Consider the following 27,980-nt stretch of genomic DNA (forward strand, 5'->3'; position numbering starts at 1 on the left):
CAGCCAGGGCTGTTACACAGAGAAACCCTGTCTCAAACAAACAAACAAACAAACAAATAATCCAGCATCCTTTGCTATGAGAAATCAAGCAAAGACGTCATAGATATACTGTCTACCCTCACCTGGACACCCAAAGGAACTACCCAGCTTAGACACATGCCAGTACTCCCAGATTGTCCCAGACTACCAGGACTGTCACTTGTCACTGTGTCCTCTCTGGGGAGATTGTGTTTATATTCGTAGCTGTGTGGGCTTGTCCCCGGCATGTCATGAAAACAGAAAGTAGGTGACAGGCCTGCTCAGGTGCTCCCCCTCTGGCCCTGTGCTCTGAAAGCATGCTGACACAGCACCTCAGTACTGCTGTAGAGAATGCTGCAAGGAGTCAGCTGACTGGTCCCAGGGGAAGGGTGTGAATCAAGGCTCAGGGCTGCAGGGGTGCCCATGTGACCCCAGGAAGGCAGGAGAAACTGCTTTGTTTTCACACATCTCCGGGTGCTGAAACTGGGGCTCAATACCCAGGGCCCTGCAGAGACATTCTAGAGAACTCCCATAACTCCAGTGCCCGAGAACTGGGCCTTCAGGGCCCAGACAACAACAAACAGCCTCCCATTCCTCCCTGCCAAAGTCCTTGTAACAAAGCCTTGAATGTTTGCAAGACTCATCTGGCTCCAAATCCAGAATCTTTGCTAGAGTAAGAGATAGAGAATCAGAGGTCGATGGTAGATTTTAGAACCCAGGGGTGTGGACTGAGCTAGCAGCCACCAGGGTTCTGGGAGAGACTCAGCCAATGGCCTATAGGGCTTCTGAGACCTTCTTGTTATAGCGCTCCCTGTCCACTGGGTGGCACTGTGGGATGGCAAGATGCAGGGGATAGGCGCTAGTGAGTGTGTGTGTGTGTGAGTGTGTAGATATCTCTCTATATATATTTTTTACCCCCAGCATCCACTCTGAGGACTGGAACCAGGATGTTGGAGACTTGGTTGTGCAGAGTAGTGGTCCTGGCCCCAGCTTCAGGGCCAGCAGATACATCCTGAGAAAAGGCATGCTTTGATGTATGGGCCTGAAGACAATGGGAGCCTCAATCTCCTACTCAAGTGAGACAAGGGTGTCTGAAGGATAATTTGAGCACACCTTCTCAGCTCCAAACGCTCCTTGTGGATCTAGAGTCTCCCTCCCACTCTCAGTGAGAGCTCTGGACTGGGTAATAATTCCCCAACCTACCCCACAAAAGCTATGAGAGGGCCGTGCAGCCCAAAATACCACTCAGCCTGCTTAGCCTGGCCCTTTATAACCAAACAGAGCAGGCTCAAAGCCAGGCTAGGTCAGAGGCCATTGCTAACCTGTGAAGGCATGTCACCCAGAAAGCAGTAGGCCCCAAGTCTGTCTTCCTTGCCTCCTGCTGGTGTGGTGAGGGAGACACAGAAAAAGGAACACAGTGTGCCTTACCCTGCAGGGAGGGACCACTTATAAGTAGGATAATTGTAAGACCACAGGAGACTGATCATGGGTCCAGATTGCAAGGTATCCACAGAATGCTAGATGCGTTTTACCAAAAAACCCTACTGAAATAAATTGTTAACTCGATGATTCAAACTGATCGTCTATCAAAAACCACACTGTCACCGGGTAGTAGTGGCACAAGCCTTTAATCCCAGCACTTGGGAGGCAGAGGCAGGCAGATCTCCACATGGAGTTCCAGGCCAGCCTGAGCAAGTTCCAGAGCAGCAAGGGCTACACAGAGGACAGAGGAACCCTACCTCGGAAAACAAAACAATGACAACGAAAAGGATTTGAGAACGAGAAAACACACATACAGCATCTCACATAAGGCTTTTAAAATACGCACAGGAAACAGCATTTTGACATCAGAACCAGTTACTTTCTACCATTAAAATTGCAACAAAAATCTGAGATGGGCTGAGGAGATCCTGAAGTTCAGTTTCTAGAACCCATGGCGAACAAAAGGCCTTGTGCAATAGTTGACATTTGTAATTCAGAGCTGAGGCAAAGGGAGACCTGTGGGTCCTGGGGCTTGCTAGCCAGCTAATGTGGGGAACTCTAAGACAGTGAGAGGCCCTATTTCAAAACAGGTAATGTGAACAGCTATTCATAGTGACACCCAAGGTGGTTTTTCTCTGGCAGACATACACACACTTGTAAACACACACACACACACACACACACACACACACAGTATGGCTTCCAAAGTCCTGCCCAAGTTACAGGTATATCTGTGACTCTTCAAATTTTTGTACAATGTAGGTACATGTGTGTGCGTGTATATGTGTCTGCATGTGCATGACTGGCCAGACAGATCTATAACACCTGCAACCTTGTGTTTGGGAAACCTGGAAGAAAGCAATATTTCAGAATTGATGCATGTCAGAAAAGCCAAGGAACTTCGGCTTGTGATGCTTGTATTCTACAGAAGGGGAGGAGACAGGCTCAAGGGATTGACCCTGTAAGCTGCAAGAGCCAGGTGCACAGACAATTTAATGAAATTGGCCGTGAGGCTTGCCTTCGCCTGGTAGGTAAAACCTCCAAAGGTCAGGGGCAGAAGCACCACAGGCAGTGGGATATCAGCCTGCCAAAACGACTCAGACCTGCCACCCCAGCTCTTGGGAGGTCCAGTGGGGAGGGTCAGGAGTTCAAGGCCAGTCCAGACTACATGGATCCTGTTCCAAAATAAATAAATTGAATTAAAAGCAACCCACACAAGGAAAGGAAAGAGGTGGAGATCGTCTTTTTTTTCCTTCCTGGGATAATTGTGGGGAAGGGGTGACCCCCATTATGGATGACCAGCACAGGCCATGAGGGACATACTTAAGGTGCAGGTGCTGGCTTCTACCTTCTCCAATTGTTTTTTTTTTTGTTTTTGTTTTTGTTTTCCGAGATGCGCTTCCCTTTATATCCCTGGCTGTCCTGAAACTGTAAACTAGGCTGGCCTCGAACTCAGAGATCTGACTTCCTCTGCCTCCGTAGTGGAGGCTGGTGAGAATTCATCTTATTAAAGCTCCTTTTAATATGTATTGTTTTGATCTTTCTCTGTTTGCATCCTCAGTAGCAGACCCTGGTAAACCCTCTTCATCCAGAGACTACTACTAGGGCCCACACCTGGCCCCCTGAAGCCCTAGGCTTGATTCCCAAGCTCAACAGAATGCTAACTCTTAGCTCTCGCCACCTGCAGGCAGAAGCAAGAACTGCAGGCAGGTTGCTTTGTGCTCTGCTTTGTCCTAGGGCTCTGGCAAAGATCCCTTTGGGCAGCAGGCTGATGACCCTGACTGAGGACCGTGGTGTCCTCGGGACACCGTACTGTAGAGTCCTCTGCCACTTTCCTGACTGCTAGTACTCTGGTAACTCTGCATCTAGTAGACAACTCCGGCCACGAGATGCTTAGTGTTGATAGGCGCGAGCAGCTCTGTTTATGACACTTACTGCTGTTTTTCTCATCTGCTTCACTCTTACTTTCCAAAGTCCCCACCCCCGCCTCAGCTGTCCCTGTCATCGCATGTTCAAACAAGCAGAAATTGTGGAGCCAGCCTTGTTTTCCTTTTGGGATAAGAACCCTCCACACAGATACTTCTCTTGTGGCTGATGGAAGCTTTAAAATGCCTGCTGATTCCAGGCTAGCCCCAGCTCATCTCCTGAGGACCGGTATGGACCAAGCTTTCCCTACAGACACTTGTGGCACCATGATAGAGCATTGGGGGGAGGGGGTGTCTGGCCTTGGAGTGAATCCATTTAAAAATGCTCCCCATCAGTCTGGCTGATCTGGAGAGAAGGAGGGAGGAAGACAGAGTAAGTGTGGGCTATGCTCTTGCTAGTACGCCAAAGGCTTTCGATCCACTCCTTCAAGAACTGTGGCAGGGCCTACAAGATAGTTCAGCAGGTAAAATATGCTGGTTGCCAAGCCTGAGGACCTGAGTTCAACCTCCAGAACCTACAGGGTAGAGAGAACCAGCTCCCAAAAGTTGTCCTGTGATTTCCACATGTGCACAGTAACACATACACATTATATATGTATGTATATATATGTATATATATAATGATATTTTTAAAAGCACACATTTTTACTTTATGTGTATGATTGTTTTGGCTGTGTGTATATATGTGCACCACATGTGTGCCTCGTGCCGCAGATGCAGAGGGCCTCAGATTCCCTGGAACTGGGTGGTGAGCCGACATGTGGGTACCGAGAACGAAGCTCTGCCTCTCCACAAGAGCAGCAGCAAGTGCTCCTAACTGCTGAGCCATCTCATCTCGCTTGATCCAATTTTTTAAGAAACAAAAAATATATGTGTAAAGAACTGGAGCCAGCTGTGCTGACTCACACCTTTAATCCAGGAAGCAGAGGTCAGCAGAGCTCTGTGAGTTCTAGTCCAGGCTGGTTTACATCGTGAGTTCCAGGACAGCCAGAGCTACCCCTGATTCCAAAACAAAACAAAAATAAATAAATTAGAATTTACGGTCTGGTGCCCCAAAACACACAAAGTCCGGTTCAAACCTTGGAGGATTCAATAAACTGCCCAGTCTCAACAGGTGAGGCAGTCAAGATGTCAGAGCCCAGTGTGACTCAGGTCTCACACGCTTACAATTGGGCTGCAGTGACTTAGGACGCAGCCCTAAACATGAGCTTCAGACAGACCCAGAACCAGGCCCAGCCCAGCCCAGGGAAAGAACAAACGTTTTCCAGCTGGTGTCAGCTTGAGAGCCCAGCACTTTCCACACCCGAGTCCTTGAAGCGGTGCCCTCTCTCCTGAGGAAACAGATGCCCTTGGGGCTCCCCTGGACCCCACTTGGCAAATTAAGTCCGGACCAGGCAAAGCTCTCCAACAACTCAACTCCCAGGGAGGCCTTGAAACACCAGACCAGACATTTAAAAAAAAAAAAAAAAAAACCTGGCAGTATTCTAGAGACGGGATTAGATCATTGCAGCAGGATGAAGGAAACGAGGAACCTAGGGAGGGGTGGAGGGACTGAGGCCAAGAATGTCTCAAGACAGCCCCAAACGCCTTCAGATTAAAGCAGGCTCATGAACCAGCAGCTGAGGCCACTGCCAGGAAGGCCTGGCCTCACTCAGCTATTGGGGCGGGGCGGGGATAATCGGGTCCACACACAATGAGCACACTCACAAGTCAACAAACCAACCCTGGGAAGGCAGTGAGTATGGTAAATACGTCTGGGCACTCTGTGTACACACAAAATTCAACCGCACAGACACATGTGTGCGTGCAGAAGGCCGGGCCTGGCGTGCAAGCCCATGGGAGTGATGTGTGTGTTTGCGTGCAGTCTACAAACATGTTTTCACAAAGCTCGAGGGAGAAGCAATCATTCATCTCCCAGGACTCTTAGCAACAGCCATCCCCAGAAAAGGCTCTGCCAGCTGGAGCAGGGATGAGTCAGCAGAGGGCCTGTGGGGGAGGAGCCACCCAGCCACTGGCCTGGCCTCTCCCTTCTCCCGGGAAGGTCTCCAGGCCTAGCCTGGCCTGGCTGCTGCGCCTGGGTCACAGCTTTGGCACTGGTGGCCGAGAACACATTCCTGGAACTGGCCGGCACAGGCGGCCAGAGGGCTTTCCCTCCTCCTCTTTCTCCTTCCCCCTCCAGCCCCGCCCCACACCCGCCCTTTTATTTTTCCTTCTTGCTGCAGAACCAAAACACCGTGTTCACTAGCTCTGGAGCTGGAGCCAAATGGCAAGCGTAGAGGGGTTGGACACAGGAGCTGCCAGGCCCAAGCAGGCCAGGGAACGAGGACACCTCCTGCCAGCTGCCCAGGGCCCAGCGAGGGGATGTTGGGCTCTGCTTCCATCATCTATCAGGGCAAAGGGGTCATTGCCCAGGGCTCCTGGGAGCAGAGTTCAAGGTGATGGCTGCCAGGGGAGTAGACTGTGTGGCTCAACCTGAGCCATAGCTGAGCCTGAGGTTGCTAACATGACAGGGGACAGTGGCCGGAGGAACAGAAAGAAAGATTCATCATGACGTCATTGCCCGAGAGCATCAAGTTCACCTTCACAGCATGCTCGGGAGTGGCAGAGCCGACTCTGTCTCTTAGGGATGGGAGATGAAGAGGCAGACACTGAGGCAGGGGGCCCAAGGTCGGCACAGACACTAGGTGCTAGATGAAATGAAATCGGGCTAAAGTCGACTTGGATTAAGCTTTCTCCTCAGATTCCACCTACCCTCCCTGGGCCAGATCCATAGCACCCACAAAAAAATAAACAGAACAAAAACAAAACAAAGCGCTGGAGATATCCCTTATCCCTCAAACAGATCTTAAGGAAGAGCCAGCCACCAGCCTCTCTGCATGGTGATGGCTGTCGTCAGCAGGGGCAGTAACAGCCCAGCCCAGCCCAAATCCCTGGCCTTTTTACTGGAGGCAGGAAATGAATAAAAGCTAAATGAGTTTGGAAATGCCAGGAGGCAGTGTTTACCCCCTTCCCCCACCCCCTCCCCTTGGCAAGGACCGTGTAAAGTTACAGTTTAATCTTGGAAATGCCAGACAGCTGTTCCCCGTTGCTAAGAGACTGGCCCACATTATGCAGATGTCAGGGACCTCAAATGTCTGCCGGAAATTACTGATCATGTTGGAGGAGCAGAGGGGCCTTCTCTGGGCCCGGGGAAGCGCAGCAGGAGACCCCCTGGGGATAGCAGAAATAAGGAACCCACCCCTCCCTGCCTCCTCCTCAGATTCTCTGGAACCTCGACTTCAGGCACTGGTCCTGGCTCCTGGCTCCCTTCTCTGTTCCCTACCACATCCCAGCCTTTATCCTAACAGTATCAAGTGGACTGGCCCCCATCTCCACCCCCCACCTCCAGTTTTCCTTCTGGGACAGCTTCTGTTCAGCGTCCCTCTGTCTTCTGGCCTTCTCTGCTGTCCCAGACTGACCAGGGTGGAGGCAGCTGCCACGGGAGGAGGGTGCTCTTCCACTCCATGAGCCCTCCTCACCTGAAACTGGAAGTAGGCATAGTGTGCGCGCACACCACACTCTCCCCAACCTTCCCCGTCCAGAGGAAACCCAAAGGAGGGCCATCACCATGGCTACCAAGCTGCTGCATCACTGGTCCCTAGGGAAGGGGAGCTGCCATCTGGGCAAGGGGTGGAAGGAGCAAAGAAAAGCCTCTTCCCACACTTTCATCAGGGCCCGGGGTGGGGGTGGTGCAGAAAACAAGTGGGGTACAGAAGGGCACAGGACTGGCTGCCAGGCAAGGCCAAGGCAGCCCATAGCACCTGCAGGGTCTTCAGAAACACCCCTAGGTATCACTGAGTCCGAGGGGGGAGGCCTGAGAACCTGGCCATGGTGGTGACAAACTACTGCTACTCTCCTGAGAGCACACAAGGTGCCTCAAGGGCAAAAGTGACATCTCTTTGTCTGTGTATCCAGGTGGCACCTGACCTTCATCTTCCACCAGCAGCAAAGCACCAACCCTACACAACGAAGACAGGCATGCTTTGTGTGCTGTGTAAGATGGTTCTAGAGATAATGGCGTGGTGTGTGTGTGTGTGTGTGTGTGTGAGAGAGAGAGAGAGAGAGAGAGAGAGAGAGAGAGAGACTTTGAAATCAAGGTCTCAAAAACCCAGTGAAAGAAGTCTTAATACCATCTATTTCCATCCCAAAGTCTCTGGTGGGGTGCTGGGAAGAAAACCAATGGCTTCCTTTGTTTGCCAGGAAACCACCGTCTACTGTGGCCTTGCTAACCTGTGTCCTGGCTTCCTTGGTCAGCCCCTCCTCATCCTGCATGTTCCTACAGGGGAAATTGAGACAGCAGACAGACCAGATCGTTAGTGATTCTCAGATTCTCTTACCTCACCCTTGCCCTGGGTTCGAACGCTAGGAGGGCTGCAACCTTTCTCCCTGGATAAAGGGAGTCAGAAACCCCGGTGTTTCTCCTCCTAGTTAGGGAAGCTTGAGCAAATAACCTAACCTCCTTAGCTCTCATTTCCCCTCTGCACAATGGAATCCCACTGACATCTTAGAGCCTCTGTGAGGATTAAGTGAGATAAAACCAAGCCTCCCACCCCTGCTAAGCTCTCAATACATTCTACTCAGGGGAAACTGGTTCCCAAAGGTTCCAGGCCTTGGAGATGGGAAGAGGGAGACCCCTCAGGCGGGCTGGCATCCTCTGCTCCACAGTGACTTGGCTGCTCCCTGTTTGGAAGGCTTTTAAAAACCCGTCACGGAGAACGCTGAAGGCAGGTACCAGCCAAGAAAAACGGAGAGGCGGGGCAGGGGAGACAATCACCCGAAAGCGGGGCCTTCGGGAAGGTGGTACCCCACCCCCTACCCGGATGGGAACTGCTAAGCCACGAGGGGCTTGTCTGCCGGTGGGCCAGGTCACCAGGGCTGTGTCATGCTGACTCTGGCCCTGCTGACTTCTCTTGGTGAAGAAGGTGCATGCCTAGCCTTTGTTTCTCGCTGCTCCCCTCAAGGCCTCTCCTCATCCTTTCTCATCCTGGTCTCCAGCTCCCTGACTCTCTCCTTTCACCCTCCTCTTTCTCACTCTCCAGTCAAACCCCCCCCCCCGCACCCGCCCATCCTTCCCGTGAAGCGGATTTCTTGCTTTCTCATCCTTTCTTCTCAAAGCTCACAATCACACTTGGCTGCCTCCCTCCCTCCCTCCCTGTCCTCCTCCACCCCCATCTCTCTCTCTCTTTCTCTCTCTCTCTCTCTCTCTCTCTCTCTCTCTCTCTCTCTCGCTCCCTTCTCCACTTCCTCCTCTTCCCCTCCTGTTTTTCCCCCTCACCCACCCACCCACCTTTTACTCTCCCCTTTCCTCCCTCATCTCTCCCCTCACCTACAGAAGACACCTGAAATCTCCAGATAAACAAAACCAGGTCAAGACCATGCATCAAGCCCTCACCAGTCCTGGTCTGTTAGAGCCTCAGTACCAAGGTCAATGCTGAATGGAAAGTCAGCCAACCCCAACAACCGCCTGGAATGCCCCCTTCTCACCTCCAGAGATTCCTGTGCCAGGTCACCTGCCTCCCACAGACACCTGCCTGGCTCCCAACGCCTGCTGTGTGAATTCCAGGTTAAGCCAGGTCAAAACTGAGTCCCTAGCCTTCCCTGCCACTAGGGAAGAAACTACCTGCAACCTGCAACCTCCTCCTCCCAGTGTGGGGGTTTTAAGGTTCGAAGAGAACAAAAAAAAAAAAAAAAAAAAAAAGAAAGAAAGAAAGAAAGAAAAAATAAAAGAAATTCTTAAATGGCCGGGAAAGGGGTTGTCTCTGTGGGTGAAGCACAATGCCATGCACAAAACAAAACTCAGCCGGCTGAGTTTGAATCTTGATCCTGAATGTTCTTAATTAACGCTGGGTCCAATACCCTTTGTTCCTCAGCATCCACATCTGTAAAATGGGGACTTAAAAGGGCCAGCCTTTACAGGGTTATGGTAAAGATGAGTGAATAAAGGTATGGAGCATTCTTGGCACTGGGTGGGAGGCAGCTCCTAGCCCCGCCCCTCCCTGGGAAAGGGAGGCTTCTTAGGAGTCTTGGAAATAACTGTGATCACACGTTCTTTTCAGTTGACACCAGGTGGTATACTCATCACTTTGAATACACTGTCTTTGAATTCCCCCGACACTCTAGGGGGTAGTTTTTTCCCTCTTATCCCTATCTGAGGAGAGAAGCAGTTGAGGCACAGAAAAGCTAGGCAATTTGACCCTAGTCACACAGCAAAGTGAAGAATTCTTTTTTGGTTTGTTTTGGTTTGGGTTAGTTTGGTTTGGGTTAGTGTAGGCCTGGTTGTCCTGGCACTCTGTAGACCAGGCTGACCTCAAACTCCCAGGGATCCTCCTGTCTCTGCCTCCTGAATGCTGGGATTAAAGACCATTCACCTCAAGTGCTTGGTGGTAGCAAAATTCTTAACACCTGATGCCACTTGGAGTAGCCATGGCAGTGACAGAGATTGTGGAAAGCCGAGGGCAGATCTTTGCACCCAGCTCTAGCTGTTTCTTTGCCCTGGGACTTCACTTGGGAGTTTATGTGGCCTTGGGAGAAGCCCCAGTGAAGGGTGAAGGGCGGGAGGGGCTACAGGGTGGCTAATGATTTCACTCTGCCTTGTGGCATGACTAAAGACAGATCCTAAACATGCATGTCCCCCAGGGGCAGGGGTTGGGAGAGCTGCGTGGTAAACTTAACCTCCCCCCCTTAAAATCACACCCAGCTTTCTAGTCTCCTGTGGACCTCAGTTCCTAGCCTGCCTCAGTTCCTGGCCAATGGCCAGAATTTGTTCAGAGGAGATACAGAAGGTGGGCGTAGGCTTCAGGTTGCCATCTCTGGAGCCCTGGGTCTCTGGTGTGACTTCCTTTCTGCACGAAAAATCCCAAGATTCTCTCCCACCTCTTATACACACCCTGAGTTATGCAATGGAGGTAACTGTTCCTTCGCTAAGGTCTGGAGATTACAAAGGGCTCTGTGGCAGGACCACGGGAGATGGCTTACTAAAGGACCCAAGGGCGATGATGAGAGGCCAGACAGTTCCTATTAGGAAGAGTGGAGCTGGGAGAACTTAAAAGGTGCAAATGCTCCCCCCTCCCTGCCCCTGCAGCCATCCCCACCCATCCACCCCCACCCCTCCAGCCATCTCAGATTACACTGAGCAGTGCTTTCAAATGGAACTCCACAGTTTCCATGGCAACTCAGCCACGTGGTTGCACCTTAGAAGCTGGGGGAAGAGGAAATGAGGAGGTGAAGGGCTGTGGCAGGAGACACAATGCTCCTGGAAGCTGAGGGCAGAGTGAAGCCATCGGTCCACCCGTGTGGTCCCTGCTGCTCCTCGCCCTCATCTCTGGGGCTCCAATGGGAACCTCACGAAACCCCGAATGCAAACAGAAGAGCAGGGACAAAGAAGCAGCTAGAGCAGGTCCCCCAAACATGTCCTTGACCTTTCATTATCCACGCCACTGCCCTAGTCCCCCTCTGCCCCCCCCTCACCCAATTCCCCTTTGGTGTCTATCTGCAGGCTCTTCCACACAGGCTGGGGGCTCTGGGAGCAATTTCCTGGGCTTTAGTCCTCATCTTTACAGAAAGGATGGGCACATCTGCCGTGATGTTTGGGCAAGGGTTTTTGTGAACAAAAATAAACACATGAAGATGACAGCCGCAGAGCTGCCCAGGATGACCCTTGGGTGCTCAGCTCACCTGTGCCATGGGGCCCTGCCATGGTGTACAGAGCCCTGTCTTTCAGAAACTCTGGATTTTCCCTGACATGACCCCAAGCAGGAGACACTGAATGGCCCTTCTCTCCTTCCAAGGATACCAGTTTCCCTGCATGCATTTCTTTCTGCCCTGGGGCCTGGCACGAGCCACTTCCTCCCTTCCAGCCTCCCCCATCGATCAACAGGGGTGATCTGAGAGCTCCCCTCCCCAGCTCTGAAATACTGACTCAACAAATCTCCCTCTACTGCAGCAAATGCTCCCGCCCACACCCCCTCCTCAGCCAGCCTCCCCTCCTCTCCTTTGTCACCTCATGCAGCAGTACTAACACGGCCCAGAGACGGTGGCTTTTTATTATCTTTTCTTTATTTTTTTTTATCAAAGGTTTGGGTTTCTGTTGCTATTAGTTGTTTTTTGTGTTTCGTTTGTTTGTTTTTTTTTTTTTTCCTTTCAAAAATTGTGTCTCCCCTGAGACAGTTCTGGCTCTGAGCAGGCTCTCCTTGTTTCCATGGCAACAGCAGCTGGCTCACATGTGTGGTTGCTATAGAAACTAGGATGGTTCTCTCTTCTCACGTTCTCATGCTTCCTCAACCCCCTCATCACCCCCTCCTTCTTTGGAACTCTTGGGGTGCGAAGAAACGACCCTGAGATGCTCCGAGCACCATGGGAGCCAGCGAGGCCCCTCCTCCCGGCTGGGCAGTCGCATCCTTGACTATTTCTCTGGGCCCAGGAGGTGCTTCTCCAAAAGCTTCCTAGCCTCCACAAAGGGAGGCAGGGGGACACAATCAGCCTCAAGTCCCCCAGAAGAGGGCTCAGTAATAACTACTCTTCTGCTGCTAGGCATGCAGTCAATTTCCAGAATAAAGCCAGCCCAGGTGTGGGCCCTGGAACCTCTCCAGTGATACACCGTGCGCTTCGCTTCTTGCCAATGCAAGGACATAGGCCAGAAAAGGCAGCATTCTGTCTTGGGAGGAAATGGGTGGTGACAGAGCTGGAGAGAGGGTCCGGCAACTAACTGTGTGGTATGAATGTTTCCCATGCTTCCCACTATCAGCAGAAAGGGGAAGCTGTGCTTTCCGGTCATCTGTGAACCCTAAGTGTCTGCAGGAGAGCAAACGGGCAGAGAGAGGAAAAGAGCCAACCCTGAAACACTCACAGTTGACAGACTTGCTTTCTTGTGGGCTTGTTTGAGACAAGGTCTCACTACATCACACACTAGCTGGCCCCAAATTCACTCCTATGTAGACCAGATGGGTCTTGAACTTGGATATCTGCCTGCCTCTGCCTCCCAAGTGCTAGGATTAAAAGCCATGTCTAGCCACAGCAGTTGTTTTTAGGTAGTAATTTTTATTACATTCTTTTTATTTCTTTGGGGAGAGTGCCTGGAGGTGTAGCTCAATTGCAAATCCTTGGCTGTCAGGTACCATGCCCTAGGACCATATTTGTAATCCTAGTAGATTGCAGAGGTAGAGACTGAAGAATCAAAAGTTCAAGATATCCCTCAGGTGCATGGCAAGTTTGAGGCCAGCCTAGGCTGTACGAGACCCTGTCTCAAACAAGAACAAAAAGGAAAGGATGCATATTCTTTCCTTCTTTCTTAGAGGAAAAGGGGAAACAAGATCTGGAAGTGCTCAGAGTCAAGCAATTTTTCTCATTAAATGCTACAGCAGGCAGCAGAACTATTTGATTAACCCATATTGTCATGCGCTGGGGTCCAGAGAAATAAAGTAAATCCCCAGTGATCATGCAGCATTTGGAGTGACAGAGAAGCCAGAGCTTTTGAGCCTGAACAAGAGAGAAATGCTGTCCCCAGTTAAGGGATAAACAAGAGTAAAAGATGCTAGAATATGCCCTGCATTGGACTTGACAGTGGTGCCAGGGGTACATAGACACAGGCCAGTAGCCAAAACAGGCATCCATCCTTTTAGTAACTCAGCCCCCTGAAGGTAAGCGCTGGCACCCTCATCCCTGTGTCCCATTCACCCTGTCCCCCAGGCCTCAGATGGGAATTTGACTCATTAAGAGAATACAGAGTGCCTGAGAGATGTCTGGAAGCTGCCTTGGGACAGACAGTGCCAGAGGGGAAAGTTCCAGCTTGTCTCCTGCCAGGCAGGGCAGGCAAAAGCATTCTCAAGGTCAAAGAAGACGTCATGCAGATCCTTGTCCTCAGCCAAGGGCAAGCTTCTTGGTTTCCTCCCTCCACCTGCAGCCAACACAGAAGTTGTGACCCAGACACAGGGTAAATGGAGCAGAGAGAAGGTCCTAGCAAGTAGGAGGAGCCAGTCACTATCCTGGATTATAGGAATGGAGGGGTCTTCCTTATGCCCTCCCCTGTTGATGGACAGTCAGGCTGCAGAAAGCAAGCAAGGGACAGGCCAGGCTCATCCTAGCTAGTGGATCCTGCCAATTCTGGTGGCAGAGAGACAAACACAGAGAACAAAGAAATGCCCAGAAAGGGGACAAAAAGCTAGGACAAAACCCCTCCCCTCTGCCATCAGGTATAAGGGCTGCCTGGTTTTTTCTAGGGGTTCACACCACCAGAGTAGACAGAGATGGGCTGAAGGCCAAGGGTGGGGAAGACCCAGGAGAGGAAGGGAAGATATGTGTGAAGGGAAGTGCATTTGGTGCTTGGCAACAAATACAGGCCTGGGGTGTGGCTTGATTCCTTGTGTTGCTCAGCATACATGAAGCCTGCGTTCAGCATTCCCACTACCTCACAAACGAGGTGTGGCCATGCACACCTGTAATCCCAGCACTGAGGGAGATCAGGAGTTCAAGAGCATCGTCCTTGGCTGCACAGCAACTTTGAGGCTAGCCTGGACTACATGAGACTTTGTTTCAAAGGGAGGGGACTAGAGATAGAGCCCAAGGTTTAAGAGTGCATACTCAGGGCGGGGTGCTGGTGGCTCACACCTTTTATCCCAGCATCCTGGAGGCAGAGGCAGGTGGCTCTCTGAGTTTGAGGCCAGCCTGGTCTACAGAGTAAGTTGCAGAACAGACAGGGCTGTCGCGAAAAACAAAACAGAAGAATCCCTGTAAGTAAGCACCAAAACAGAAAAGAAAGAGAGAAAAGAAAAAGGAGAGAATGAATGTCCACGCTAGAGAGATGACTGGATTCGATTCCAAGCACCCACCAGGTAGCTCACAACCATCTGTAACTCAAGTTCCAGAGAATCCAGTGCCCTCTTCTGGCTTCTGCAGGCACCAAACACACATGCATACAGGCAAAGCACTCCTACCGATAATTTTTTATTTATTTTTTAATTACCTCTACAAAGAACAATAAATAATAGCACAGGGGTATATCTGACACCTGTGAGATCTAAATAAGTCCTTGACACCACAGCAGTTCTGCCTGCTTCTAATGAGACTTTACAAACCCCTCAGATCCCCCATCCTCCTACCCCACCTTCCAAACACTGCTTTGCTTTCATGCCCTGCTGCAAGGCTCCGCTCCGTGCGACAGCTCAGTGTGGTATGCAGCACACCACACCACTCCTATTCTGGCTGCCTCCGTTGCTCCTTTATTCTTGCCCTTGCTTCTGTGCCCTTCCATCAGCTTTGAACATGTCCTTCCTGTCTGAGCTCTGCTCTGCCAGCTCTGCTTGCCGTCTCAGACTCTTCCCTCTTCCTGTCAAGACCGTCCATGATCACCGGCAGCACGCTGTCACAGGCCTGCCACATCAGCTCACCTGCCTCCTGTAGAAGCACACCCTCCTTTCCCCTGTTGGATTTAGATAGTACCTGACTGAGCTAGGCATGTCCCCGCCCTACTCTGCAAGCCTCGGGATCTTTGAGGTGGGGAGGATGCAATGGAGTCCTAAAGCTGCCAAAACAGACTGTCACAGACCTGGTGGCTTGAACAGGCATTTCTGCTCTGGAACCTGCTCCTCTGACATCAAGGGGCTGGCCAGGCCACCCTCAGCTTGCAGGATGTAAAAGCCTTCCTCTTCCCTCATCCTCCTTCCCTCCTCCTCCCTCTTGCCTGCCAGCAACCCTGGGCCTTTGCTTGACTCCAAACCCCTGTCTTTCCTGCTCCCATAGTCTTCCTGCTATGCTTCTGTGTTGAGATTACCTTGTTTGTAGAAGAACACCCATCTCCATACTAGGGTCCACCCCAGTCCACTGTGACCTCATCCTAGCCTAATTTCACCCCCACAAAGGCTTTGTCTCCAAACATGATCACAATTCTGAGTTCCAAGTGGATAGCAGCACTGTTTGACCCATGAAACCACCTGTCCCTCATATTTGCTTTGCAGCCACCTAAGACATGTTCTTCACCATTCCCCTTTAACACCCTCCAGTCTTTCCCCGCCATCCTGACAATGGGGTTTGCTTCCCTGTTTGGACAGAAGGGCTGGGCAATGCTATTTCCCTTCTCTGGGGCCTCGGTGTCTGAATCTGAAGAGTGGGATGATGGCAGGCTTTATTACAGGGTCGAGGTGCTAAGCTAATTACTTGACAAAGCAGTCAATGAGCAATGTCTGGTCCACGAGCTTGGGTATCTTCAGGTCATTGCAGGACTCCAGACTGGCTTCTGAGGCAGCTGCTTGCCAGCTCTGATCTCCACCGTAAACATATACCTCACTATACTGTGCATCCTGCTGCAGGCAAGTCTTCAGGGCACGCAGGACCACATACAGCACTGTCTCATTCCTCACCGTGTTGTGCTGGGTACACGGTTACACACACATGCAAGGAGACACAGGTTCATACACGAATGGATGCACGCACATGGATGCGTGCTCACAGACGCAGGCACTTATGCAGATGCACACAGTTGCAGGCTCACACGGGTGCATGCACACAACTGCCACCAGAGCGCTCAGCCAGGGCCCAGCTCTCTTTTGTCTCTCAGCCTTTGCACACCTGCTCTTCTTGTTCCCGTCCCTTCCTTGCATGCATAGCTGTGACTTCTCCCTAGGGCCCACCCTGTGCAGGACACTGCTCCCGACACTCACAACCTTCTAGACTGAACCAGGAGGCTATTTTCTGGGGGGCCTGTCCTGCCTCTGCCTTCCACCCACTCTGGGGAGCACCATCTGGACTGCGTTCCTTCTCAGCATCTCAGGGCCTCCTTAGAGCATCGTCAGTATAGCAAGAACGAAACGTAAGTGGTATTTATCTGCTAGACCCTCAGGCGCTCTTTTGGCCTGAATTCCTCTACTTCCTACTGGATTTGGCATCCGACTATCTTCCCCAGTCACTGGGACCCTCTGCCTCCTGACAGATCCCAGAGCCACCTCCCTCAGATCTTCCCACTGTTTTGTAACTTCTCCTGTCCTCTTGGCTTCCTCAAACAGCCTTTTCTTGCTTTCACTCCATCTCTGCTCACTTTTTCCTTAGCTTAGGCCAGTCACCAGCTGCCTTTCTGAGCTGTTCTCAGCTTCTGCAGTTGGACTGAATTTGTGCATGTGCTGTTTGGGGGTGTTGCCACGAGCTAGGTACCACAGGAAAGCCCCCTGAGAGTTTACACTCAACCTGTACCATTCCATCTCCTGAAGCAACGCTCCAGGGCACCCATGGGAGTTTGCTGGGAGCACCCACATGTGCATGCCCCCAGGGCTCATTGCTGGCAGCAGAGGACATGGGAGGAGGAGGAAGTCTCTCTCCAGGGGCATTCCTTTGGGAAATTGTATACACAGTAGTAGCAGCAGCAGCCCAAAAGTTCACCTGCAGGCAAACAGAAAAGATTCCAGATGGCCTGGATTCATGAAGACTCAGGAATCAAAACTAATAAAGACTCTTCTGCCCAAGTGATGGAACTACCCACAGCCAAGGACCCAGCTGGGGTAATTTTGCCATAATCCATTCTTCATCTGGCCCCTCCTTTTTCTGGTGGCCTTGAAGGCAGGATCACCTGTCTGTCCACAATCACAGGGTCCAGCTTGGCAACACTACTACCCAGCTTCGGAGGCGCTAGCTTTTTTTCCCAGATGAAACTCATCCTCCCCCTCCACATCAGAAACTTGGGGACTGCCTTTGATGCTCCTTTCTCCCTGCCCTCCAACATATCATCAAGAATGTCACTTGTGTTTTCTGAAGTTCTCTAGGGCCTCTCTGCCTTGTCAGCCCTGTGCACCCAGACAGTTCCAATGGCATAGAACACGCTCTGCATCCCCATCCCCAAATTACAATGGGACCACTGAGTCTGGATACCAAGTTCTACACAGGCTTCTTGATGTTCTGTGGCAATGCGATAACAATGTCACAGTTAGCTTGTACTCAAAGTCACTCTTGTCTTATTAAGACCTATCTTCGTAGCTGGGCAATGATGGCACAAGCTTTTAATCCCAGCACTTGGGAGGCAGAGGCAGATTCAGACCTCTGACTTGGATGATGTCTTGGTTTATAGAGTTCCAAGACAGCCAAGGCTACACAGAGAAACCCTGTCTCAAAAAAACAAAACAAAAAAGTCCTCCCATGGATTCCCGTGTGACTCAAGGGAAGTGTGTAGGCATGCCATTTTGAGGGCTTTGTCAAGAGCTCCTCTCCTGCCTCTTGGGGGCAAAGCAGCTCTATCAGTATGGGGAGAGCTTTTCCATCCATGAGTAATCGAATCCCTCCTTTTGAGATTTTTATTTTTAAGGCAATATCTTGTATAGCCCAGGCTGGCCTTCAATTGGTTATGTTGCCAAGTATAGTCCATCCATCCATTGATGTATTATTCATCCATGTGTGGCCCCTCCCCCGCAGCACCCATCTCTGGAAGCCCCCTCCATTTCCATTTCCTTGAAGAAGTTCCTCTCCTGCTGATGCTGTTGCCTTCCTATAGAAGTCCTGCCTAGGGCAATTTGGTGATTTCTGCCCAGCTGAACGCCCAGGGCTGCTGTAGATGTCACACAGAGGCGGAGCTCCCTCAGCTCCCTCAGCCTGGTGTCCCAAGGGCAGCACAAGCTCTCTCTGCTGCTGTGGCCCACTTCGTATTCGAGGCACGTTCACTGCTTTGATGAAATGGCAACCATTTTCTAGAAGCATTGCTCCTGCCTGCATTATTCATGGGTTCCTGATACCAACCAGGCACAGGCTAATCTCACCACCCCATTCAGGGGTGAAAAGGTAGAGGCTCTGGTGAGTGATATCCAGTCCTATTCCCAGCCCTTTGAGTCCCTACATATCCCGTACTACCCTGTTGCTTCTTGTCTGTCCCCTTGCCTACCCCACCAGCCTGGCACATTGGACAGGGGCTCTAGAGAGCTGAGCGATAAACTTGGAAAAGTTCATTTCACCAAGCAAAGTCATTACTCGCCAACCCCAGCTGCCCAGCCTCCTCTACCCCTGAGGTCTAGTTCATTTTCAAACATGGAAAGAACCACTAGACCTGAGCATATCAGAAGAGCCTGCCTCTCTGGGTCAAGTTTCTATTCCGTTGATCTCGTCTTCTGTCCCTGCCCCAGGGCTGTGACAGCTGGCAGTGCTGAGCCCTGTTCTCCTCCCCTCTCCCCCATGTCCTGGTCTTCTGCTTGTGGCCCCACAGCCAGACCCATTCCCTTGGTAGGAAATGGATGCCAAGCTGGAACTTTTATGAGGATGGATGCCCACCTTGCTCTCCTGTTACCTCCTACTGAGATGAGTGGCCTGCTGTCTTGGCTGATTTTTCCTATGGCATCCCCCATTGTACCCACCTGCCGCTTAGTCCTGAGTAGCCAGGCATAAGTTCTATTATATATAGCTCCTTCCCTGGAGGCAGTGAGAGCCATTCAACTGGCTCCAAAGTTCCCTATCCAGCAGCCTCCCTTAGCTTTTCTGCAACACAGACAAAGAGGTTCCAGACAGGGCCCAACTATGCTGGTGGAGGTAGTTATACCTCATGTTTATTCAGTCATTCAATCATGGAATTTACTCTGTAAATAGTTCTTTGAGTTAGAAGCTCTTCATTTCCTCAGAGATGTCAAAATGACCAGCCAGAAATGGTGGCAAGGACCTGTGATCATAGTACCTGGGTAGTGGGAGACAAGAGGATCCTTAGCTAAATAGGCAGTTCCAGACCAGCTGGGCTACATGAAATCCTGCAACAAAAAACAAACAAACAAACAAACATAAACAAAAACATCAGAATTTAAAAAGAGATTAATGTGACTCAGTCACAGCAGCAGCAAAAGGCAGGGGCCTCGGGTCCTCTAATGCAAAGTGCCCCTTAGAGATGGACTACTGGCAGAGAGCATCCCCAAGGCAGTCCCCAACTCTTCCTAGAGCCAGAGCTGCTGGGGTAGGGATGCCATGCCTAGCTGGCTGGGGATGCTGCAACTCTGTCTGCCACTGAAGGACCCAACTGCTAATCAGCAGTACTGGTATCCAGGCAACCAGCCTCCCTGGCTTCAGATAAGCAGAAACAGCTGGAGCTGCTGAGGCTGGGAGCCGCAGGGGAGGGAAGGAACCAGCCAGCCCATCCTCACAGGTTATTTTGAGCCTGTTACTCGCACTAGTCAGACATCAGCCTGGGCTAGGGCCATTCCCCCGGTTTGTCCTTGCCACAGCCTCAGGGGAAGGGTTTCTAGGGTTCAGCCCAACCGGGAGCTTGGCGTGTGTGTGTGTGTGTGTGTGTGTGTGTGTGTGTGTGTGTGTAGAACTCCTGGTTCTGCTTCTTTCCTGAAGGAAAGAAAATTGGTAGCATATCTCTGGGTAAAAAGTTTAGACCACAGAATTTGAACTTGGCCTTTAAGGAAGGTCAGGCCAGGCTCGAGTACAGAGTCATTTGTTGACTCCATACTGTGTCACTGTGTCCCTGTATTCCGAGCATCCCAGGAAGGCAGTGGCCATTGAGCAAAGGGCTGGGTTTGAATCAGCCCAGCTCTGTTCTTCTAAGTGTGGCCTTCCATCTCAGACTCAACTTCCTCTGCTGTAAAACAAAACCCACCTGCAGAATGGAGGCTGGAAACTGAGGAAGTGGCATGTGGCCCAGCCCGTGGGGTATCTGACACAAGAGCTGCTGAGGTGGCTCTTCCCTGCCAAGTGCTGGGTCTGCCCTGCCATGCTGGATCTCTCTCCCACATAGGGGCATGTCCATCCCCCCACCCCCACCCCGGGCTATTTCTGTCTCTTCTTCTAAAGGTCAATGCCTTTCCCGGGATGTGGCAGCTGCCACCTTTTTTCCCTCTAAGTGACTCTGGCCCCATGCCAGGGACACAAGGTTGTCCTGATGGCTTTCTCCACCCCCTCCTCTACCACAGCTGGCCTGGGCATGCCCACTACATGGCTCACAGAGCCCTCCGAGTCATTTCTGGATCAGGAGTGTGTGTCCAGCTCTAGACACACTGCTGCATGGGCAGTGAGAATCTTCCTATTGTTCCCTCCACAGCAGGACAACTGAGGTCTGTGCTGACTGCCTATTCCACAGCGCTCAGCCAGCTTGAAGGAGAGGGCAGGAGGAGGCAGCATGGCTCCCTGAGAAAGTCCTCAGAGAGCATCTGAGTAGTACTACCCTCCACCAGGTTGGCATCTGTGCCCTTGAGATCTACTGTCTACTAACTGGGGACAGGAGGTAACTGTCCCCAAAGAAATCCCTCACTTCTAGCATTAGTGCAGACTTTCTGGAAGGGGATAGGAAGAAAGGCAGTGAATAATAGTCTGTTATCCCCCGAGAAGAGTTTTCCCGGGTCTGACATTGACTGAGTCAGCCCTCTGACAAAGGTGTGGCTTCATCCAAGTAACCAATGAAAAGCCCTGGATACTCAGGGCCCTCTGTTCCCATGAACACCATTGCTGTGTGACTGACCCTAGCAGCTGGACTGCCTGGTACTCAGTGAGCAGTGTTCCAGGGTCAAGAGAGCTCCCAGTCAGCATCTCGTGCGTGTATTGGTCTCAACGTCACAGAGAGGGGAGGCTCCAAGCCAACTGTGTCCAGCCTAGTGGTCCCTCTGTTCTAGGAGCCCACAGTGTGTCCTGACCAGGGAGGTGCTGGAAGAGATATGGGGAGCCTGGCTGATCACAGTACAACTGAATGAGAGCCAAGCATTCCCAGAGCAGGGCTGTCTTCATTCTATCAACTAAAAAGCTCAGGGAGAAGAGCCTGGTGTTGTGTATAGCCCCTGCCCACAACTCTACTATTCTAGGGGCTGAGGCAGGAGGACCCTGAAAGTCTGTCTCCAAAAAGGCAAAGGAAGGTAACAGAGGAAAAGGAAAGACGAGAAAGAAGAGAAAGGCAGCTCAGCTCTGGGGTGCTGATGGGGAAGGAAGGGAGGGCCCACCCCCACCCCAACTGGTCTCTTGCCTCTCCATCTTTCCCCATATGACAACCTCAGGTCCTGACTCCCTCCCCCACACCTACATGCCAGTGGGAGTCGGGATTTAAAAGCAAGATGAACAGAAGAGCAGGGGGCTCCGGAGGCACATTCCAGAGCTAAAAATAACAGGGTCAGCTGGCAGCCTGGCAGCCTCAGCCTTCCTAGTCTCCCCCCCCCCCAGGGCCCCAGCCAGTCTCATCTTCTCCTCCTCTCCCTCCGGCTCTCAGCTGGGCTCCCAATCTGGGAAGCCTGGACTGCATCTGCTGAGCTCATGCATCCCCTTCCCACTCCACCCTCAACCAAGGAAGGCAGAAAGCCATCCCGGCCTCTGCCTCCCAAGTGCTGGGCTTAAAGGTGTATGCCACTACAGCCTGGCTTTCCTTCGTTCTTACCAAATGCACATGCTCCAGCTGTGGAAACTGAGGCTTCAAACTGTAAGGAAAGAGCCAAAGTCATCAGAGGCTGACCCAGCCGAAGCAGGGACACAAGACCAGGAACTACTTTCCAGGAAGCACCTTCAAAAGCCATGCTAAAACCAAATATGGCGACATATGCCTAAAATCTCAGGTAGAGACAGGAGGAATGGGAGTTCAAAGCCAGCCTGTGCTTTCGTAAGACCAGCACGGGCCACATGAGATCATCTATACAAAAACAAGAGCAAAAGCACCAAACACACAGAAAACATGCCTAACCGGCTGACATGTTAACTCCCGTCACACTGTGTCAGACACCTGTGCCCAACCCCATCCACTGCTGTGTCCTGGTAGGCTCTGTGGTGAGCTGGAGGCTTGCTTTGACAGTGTGGACGCTGTTTCGTCTATCATGTGCTGGGACCCTTCAGTAGGGACCTCTTCCCTCCATACACCAGCCCACAACCTGTCCCTCAGTTCCATCCTGTCCTGGCCTCTACTTCTCCAACTCCCTCACCATCTACACATTCCACCTCTCACCTCCTCCCATCTGCTCTCTTCTTCCAGAGGTCTGCTTGCAGCCAACCTCACCCCTACCCTTTCTCCATTAGAAGCCAGAGCATTGCCACATCCTGTCAGTCCCCTGGGCAAACTTCACAAGGGTTTTACAATGCATTTACCTCAAAAACCAAACTCCACCCCATGGGCCAGAAAGCCCTTTAACATCTGTCCTGGCCCCACCCCCGGACCAGCGGCCTTCCAAGAGCATGTCATGTTCTGTGTATGGTGGCTCCCCGCTTCCTGGAAAACTGTCTAGCAGTTATTTGCATGTCAATTTTCAAATCTCCCCTATAATGCTACCTTCTTTTGTTTTGGTTTGGCTGAGCCATCTCTCCAGCCCAATTGTCGCCCTCTAGGAAGATGATCTCCTCTAACTCCTAGACTCTTTTTGTACTGTATTCCTCTGTGTGTGTGTGTGTGTGTGTGTGTGTGTGTGTGTGTGTGTGTACACTGGCCCACTTGTCTTCATCTCCCAAGGGCTGCAGTGACAGACATGAGCCACCATGCCCAACCTGCCAGGACTTTTCTACACTCCAGCCACTCACTCATTCCATGAACTCATTCATTTATGCAGTGGTCTGCATATACCTGACTATAAAACACCCATAGGGACACAGGAACCCTGTTGTCTTACTTTTGGCTGGATCTGAAGCATCCTAATGGAGTATGGCACCTCTGGGTACCAGGAAGGATCTGATGGGTGATAAAGAACACTCTTGCCTAGGCCCCAGGGGGCTTTCAAATACATCTCACTGAACACAGAGAAGTAGACATTAAAATGCCCTAGGGCTCCCTGAGCCCCATTAGGGGGGAATACGCATTTAAGAAAAACTGGCCAGTTCAGATGGTTCACTGGTCCCTCATTTCCCTGCTTCCATGGCCTCCAGTCCCACCTCCAGGGCTAACCCACAAGCAAGTGAGCAGTACACATGTGGCATTAAGGGTGTTACAGAACTAAGTGTACCCCCCCCAGATTCAGTAGTGGCTATTGATCCCCGGGCTTTCGTGAGTGTTTGATCACTGAGCTACATATCTCCAGTGCTCTCCTTCTCTCTCTTCTTCTCTCTCTTCCTCTCTCTCTCCCTCTCTCTCTCTCTTACACACACACACACACACACACACACACACACACACACTTACTTCCCAAGAAGAATGTCTTCATAAACTACCCAGACTAGTCTACATAGGATGCCCTATGTAGCCCAGGCAACTCCCTTCCTCTGCCTCCCAGTAGCTGGATGGACATGTGTGTGCAAAGTGTTGGTCTTTGGAAGACAATTTGAATAAGTGGTTTACTAGGAGAGGAAGCCAAGGTCATCTGGGGCTTATGAACACAGGGCAGGCCTGGACACTTATGGAAACCCTGCCCCACCCCCATTTTACCACTATGTATGGAGAGGAAGATAGGAATGGTTCAGAGGAGTCTAATAAAGTTCCCCATTAAAAAATGAACCAGGTAGCCATATCCCCATACGGCCCCCATGTTCAGAAAGTGCTTACCCTGTGAGGCAGCCTTGGGAGGGGCTCGCTGCATAAAGGAGGAGCAGGGACTCCTTCAGCAACAGATGAGATGAATACTAACAGTTTCTCTTCTTAATCTTTCATTTTATTCTTAATGTTTTAACCTTTATTTTTACTTTTATGTGTATAGATGTTTTGCTAGCATGTATGTCTGTTCCTGGTATGTATGTCTGTACCATGTATGCACCTGCTGCCTGCAGAGGTCAGAAAAGGGTGTCACATCCCCTGGGACTGCAGTTTGTGGGTGATTGGAATAGAACCCAAGTCTTCTGGAAGAACTACCAATGCTCTTCTTCACTGATGAGAAATCTCTCCAGCCTGCCCCCGCCAATCACATTTGTTTGTTTGTTTGTTTACTGTGTGTGTTCACCAAAGATACAGCAATCTTCAGGAGTCAGTTGCCTCCCTCCACCAACCAGATGGGTCCTTAGGATGCAACACAGGTCCTCAGTCCCGGGGTAGGTGGGTTTATCTCCTGTGGCATCTTCTCAGCCTCACTAATGTTTTCTCTATGTTAAATAGTTACCTGCTGAAGCCAGTGAGCTAGGTAACTGGTCTTCCTGAGGACCCAAGCTTGGTTCTTATCATCCTTATCAGGCAGTTCACAACAACCATAACCCCAGCTCCAAGGGATCTGAAGTCTCTGACACACACACACACACACACACACACACACACACGCACACGCACGCACTCCTAGTATTTCTCACCCATGGCCAATAACTCTCCCAGACCCTGGCCTGGCCTGCCAGACCCCTTGCCTAGTAGCCCTAGCTCCCTCTAGACCAGATATGCACCTTATATCCACCGGCTCCAGGATTCCACCCCTATCCCCACCCCGGTGCCGGTTCTTGTGGCCCGAGCACAGTGGCACTGACTGGGCCTAGACAACCGTTAGGATTTTCTTTGCCTCTTTTTCAAGCTGAGTAACCATGTGGTGGCAGACGAGGCCCCATCAAGGAGCCAGCCAGAACCGGGGCCCAGAGGCTGCCGGGGTCTCCATGGAAACCGCTAGTGCAGCGCCTCACAGGGTCTGGCCTTTTCACTCCGCCTTTTTGGCAGGCTTCCTCAGCCACCCTGAAACCCATTCACCGGGCGAACCAGGGCCTCTCCCCCCGACCCCTCCCAGCCCTTCGGTCCCCTTCAGTGAGTTCTGCCTCACCTCCCTCTTCCCCTCGCGGCTCCTCCCAGCCACCCTCCCTTCTGTCGGCCCAGCCAAAGCGCTGGGAGGGGAGCGCAGAGCCTAGGAAGGGCTCGGTTTTCAATTCTAAGCCGATTTCCCCTCCACAGGCAGTGAGCCCTTTCATGCATTTCCCCTATTATCATAAACGCAGGAACTTGCATTAGGATGAATGAGCAGGAACTCCTGTCTTTGTCAGAGGCTTGGCAGACGGCCAGCCATAGAATGACCTAAAACACTCAGAATTAAATGGAACTGGAGAGGGGGTGGAGATCCCTGAGGAGTGAGAATAGGGAAGGGGGTGGCCTCTGGTCTCTAATTATAATAACAGAGCATTCCCGGTGTGTCCAGGCTCTGTGCTAAGCCTGGTGCACAGATGCTCTTTAAATCCTCACAGAACTTCTCCATCCTCTCGATCCCCACCCCCATTTTTATAGAGGATGAAACAGAGGACCAGAGATGTCGAGAAGCCGGCCTGAGATGGCCCAGCAAAGAATGGTGGAGTAGGAATTCAGACCTTGAACTTCAAAGCCGTCTCTCCGAGGGCTGGTAGCGCCACAAAGCCAGTTCTAGACCCTCCCCACCCCACCCATACATTCCTCACCCCCCCAACTCCCTTCAATCTAGCTCTATTTCCATCTTCACAGTAATTTCGCAAACCAGAATTGCTGCCTCAAATTGGATTTAGACAGAGTTTTAGAGCCGCTCCAGTTAGAGAGAAGGGGTTCCCAACACCCTCTCCAGTCATGTAGGCAGCCTGCTGGCCAGTAGTGTACACACCGGCACAGGGGCAGACATGTTTACCAGGCGAAGTGTGTGTGTGTGTGTGATTGTCTGCCCACCCCCTCCACACACACCCCTCCATCCCAGCCCTTCCTTTTTGGCCTTCCAGAAGAAAGCAGGGACTGAAGGCAAAGGAGGTCTGAATGGGTACACTGAGTCCTCACCTGCTTCCCAGCTGGGTCAGGTGGGCATGGTGCTTTCTCGTCAAGTAACTGTTCTGACACTCAGGGGTAAGACCCCAGAAACTTCTCCAGGGGGAGAGCTCTTACCTTTTCCACAACTAGAAAAGGTGTTTTTATTGACATCCTCTTCTGGACTCTGAAGTGTGCAATCTCTACTTCCTTCCAGAACACAGACACAAACGCATGTCTTTTTTTTTTTTTTTTTTTTAATGCAGATGGCAAGAATCTCACAGTGACTAAAACAAACAAAATCTCCTGCCCTGGGGAGCAAGGAACCAAAGTGGAGTAAGACAGACAGTAAACAAACACATCTTTTTCCAAAAAAAAAAAAAAAAAAAAAAAAAAATGTCAGGAAGTGGAAATGCTGAGTATGAATGAGCCAGCAAAAAAGATCAAGGAACACGATCATTTAGAGGTCAAGATCAGACCTGTGAAAGTTCTGAACCCCTCCATTTACAAATGAAGGCAAGGAGGCCCCAAAGAGGAAGTTTAAGGTCACACAGTGAATTATTGCTAAAAGCTGGGCTGGATTCCAGCTCTCCTTGGCTCTGCCATGGCCAAGGCCTCAGAGAGAAAACTCAGGCCGTGGAAGTCAGAGAGTTGGGGGAGACAGACAGAAGATGCCTTTGGTCCTTCTGGCTTTTTCCCTTTTAAAGAATTTCTAATTTTTTTTCTGACAGGGTTTCATGTTTCTCAGGCTGGCCTCGAATTTGGTGTGTAGTTTTAGGGTGAATGCTGGCACTGCAGACCATTACCACACCGCATTTATGCCATGCTGAGGACAGAACCGAAGGGCTTCTGGCATGCTAGGTAAGTACTCTACCACCTTTCCCAGCCCAGCCCCTCTTTCCTGTCTTTAAAAGCAATGTTTTTAAAATGAACTTCAGGGCAATGCTAAATTCACCAGAAGGCATCTTCAAGCAAGGGGCTTGACACCCTGAAGGCACCTGACAGCTCGCAAACAGAGAGCAGTATGGGAGGCTGGAAGGACCAGGACATTTGGATACAATGTTGGCAACTGGAGCAGAGCGAGAGGCCTTTAGCGAAGGGTATTGTTCTTTTGTTGCTGACAATGCCCCAACCCACAACCCGGGGTTTGGCTGGGAACCTGTAACTGCCCTGGGTGACTGGGTCATGTGTTTCCCAAGCCGTCTGATTCTTTCCATTCTGCCCAGCCCTCCATCCTGGCATGCCCTCGGTCTCCTACTGCGTAGACAGAAACAGCCAATAGCCTTATTCTTTAAGGAGTTGCCATGCACAAGCCAGTTCCTGCCTCAGCTGGAGGCATAACCGGAGAGGGGAGCCACTATCTACAACCACCACATAGATGAACAGGCAATCAGATGGCCTCTGCGTGACTTAGGATCAAAGTGCTACAGAGGGGGAGCTCAAGTATATATTCAGTTTATGAGAAAGTCTGACTTTCTCCTCACAGCGCACCCCAGGCACTTCCTGGAGCCCACCAGACCACTCTTCTTGATTGGCCCAGAACATGGGCTGTTGTGGGCTATACCCACTCTTCTTTCCTTCCATGCACCTCCGTGTAGGTTGTTCAGTGGCTCAGGCTTATCTCTGTGACCTTAGTGTCTCAGATTCATAACCAATGAAATGTCTTGGCCATGTGACCCTGCACCAGGATCCTGGCCCAGTGGCCAGGCTGAGGTTCCCATGGCAATGCCCTACCCTTGGACTGTCTCACGGGCCCCACAAGCCACTGGAATGTCTCAAAAATACCACCCTTCAGGCAAACATCCAAACCGCCTCTCCCAGACGGCAGCTCTCAATTCTAGCAACAGGAAAATCCTTTCAGAGCGTGTCCTGATTTTCAGCTTGGAAAACAGATGGCCACCATTGCAAGGCTCGTCATCCGCCCTCCTATTTCCTTTTTCCTCTCTCTCTCTCTCTCTCTCTCTCTCTCTCTCTCTCTCTCTCTCTCAATCCAGCTTCAACATCCTTCATGGAGATGG

General features: G+C 51.3%; 1 protein-coding gene across 1 annotated transcript in view; it reads left to right on the top strand.

Annotated features, from left to right (window-relative positions):
* Nucleotides 1-8,353, top strand: part of Lrrc74a (leucine rich repeat containing 74A) — a 64,243-nt gene extending 55,890 nt beyond the window's left edge. Inside the window, exons 14-16 of the mRNA XM_051196162.1 lie at nucleotides 5,648-5,860; nucleotides 7,380-7,458; nucleotides 8,156-8,353. Coding sequence (XP_051052119.1) covers nucleotides 5,648-5,860; nucleotides 7,380-7,458; nucleotides 8,156-8,353 — 490 coding nt within the window. The remainder of the gene's footprint in view (nucleotides 1-5,647; nucleotides 5,861-7,379; nucleotides 7,459-8,155) is intronic.
* Nucleotides 8,354-27,980: the final 19,627 nt, after the last annotated feature.

The sequence above is a fragment of the Phodopus roborovskii genome, unplaced genomic scaffold, assembly GCF_943737965.1.
Source record: "Phodopus roborovskii unplaced genomic scaffold, PHOROB, whole genome shotgun sequence".
NCBI classification, from domain to species: domain Eukaryota; kingdom Metazoa; phylum Chordata; class Mammalia; order Rodentia; family Cricetidae; genus Phodopus; species Phodopus roborovskii.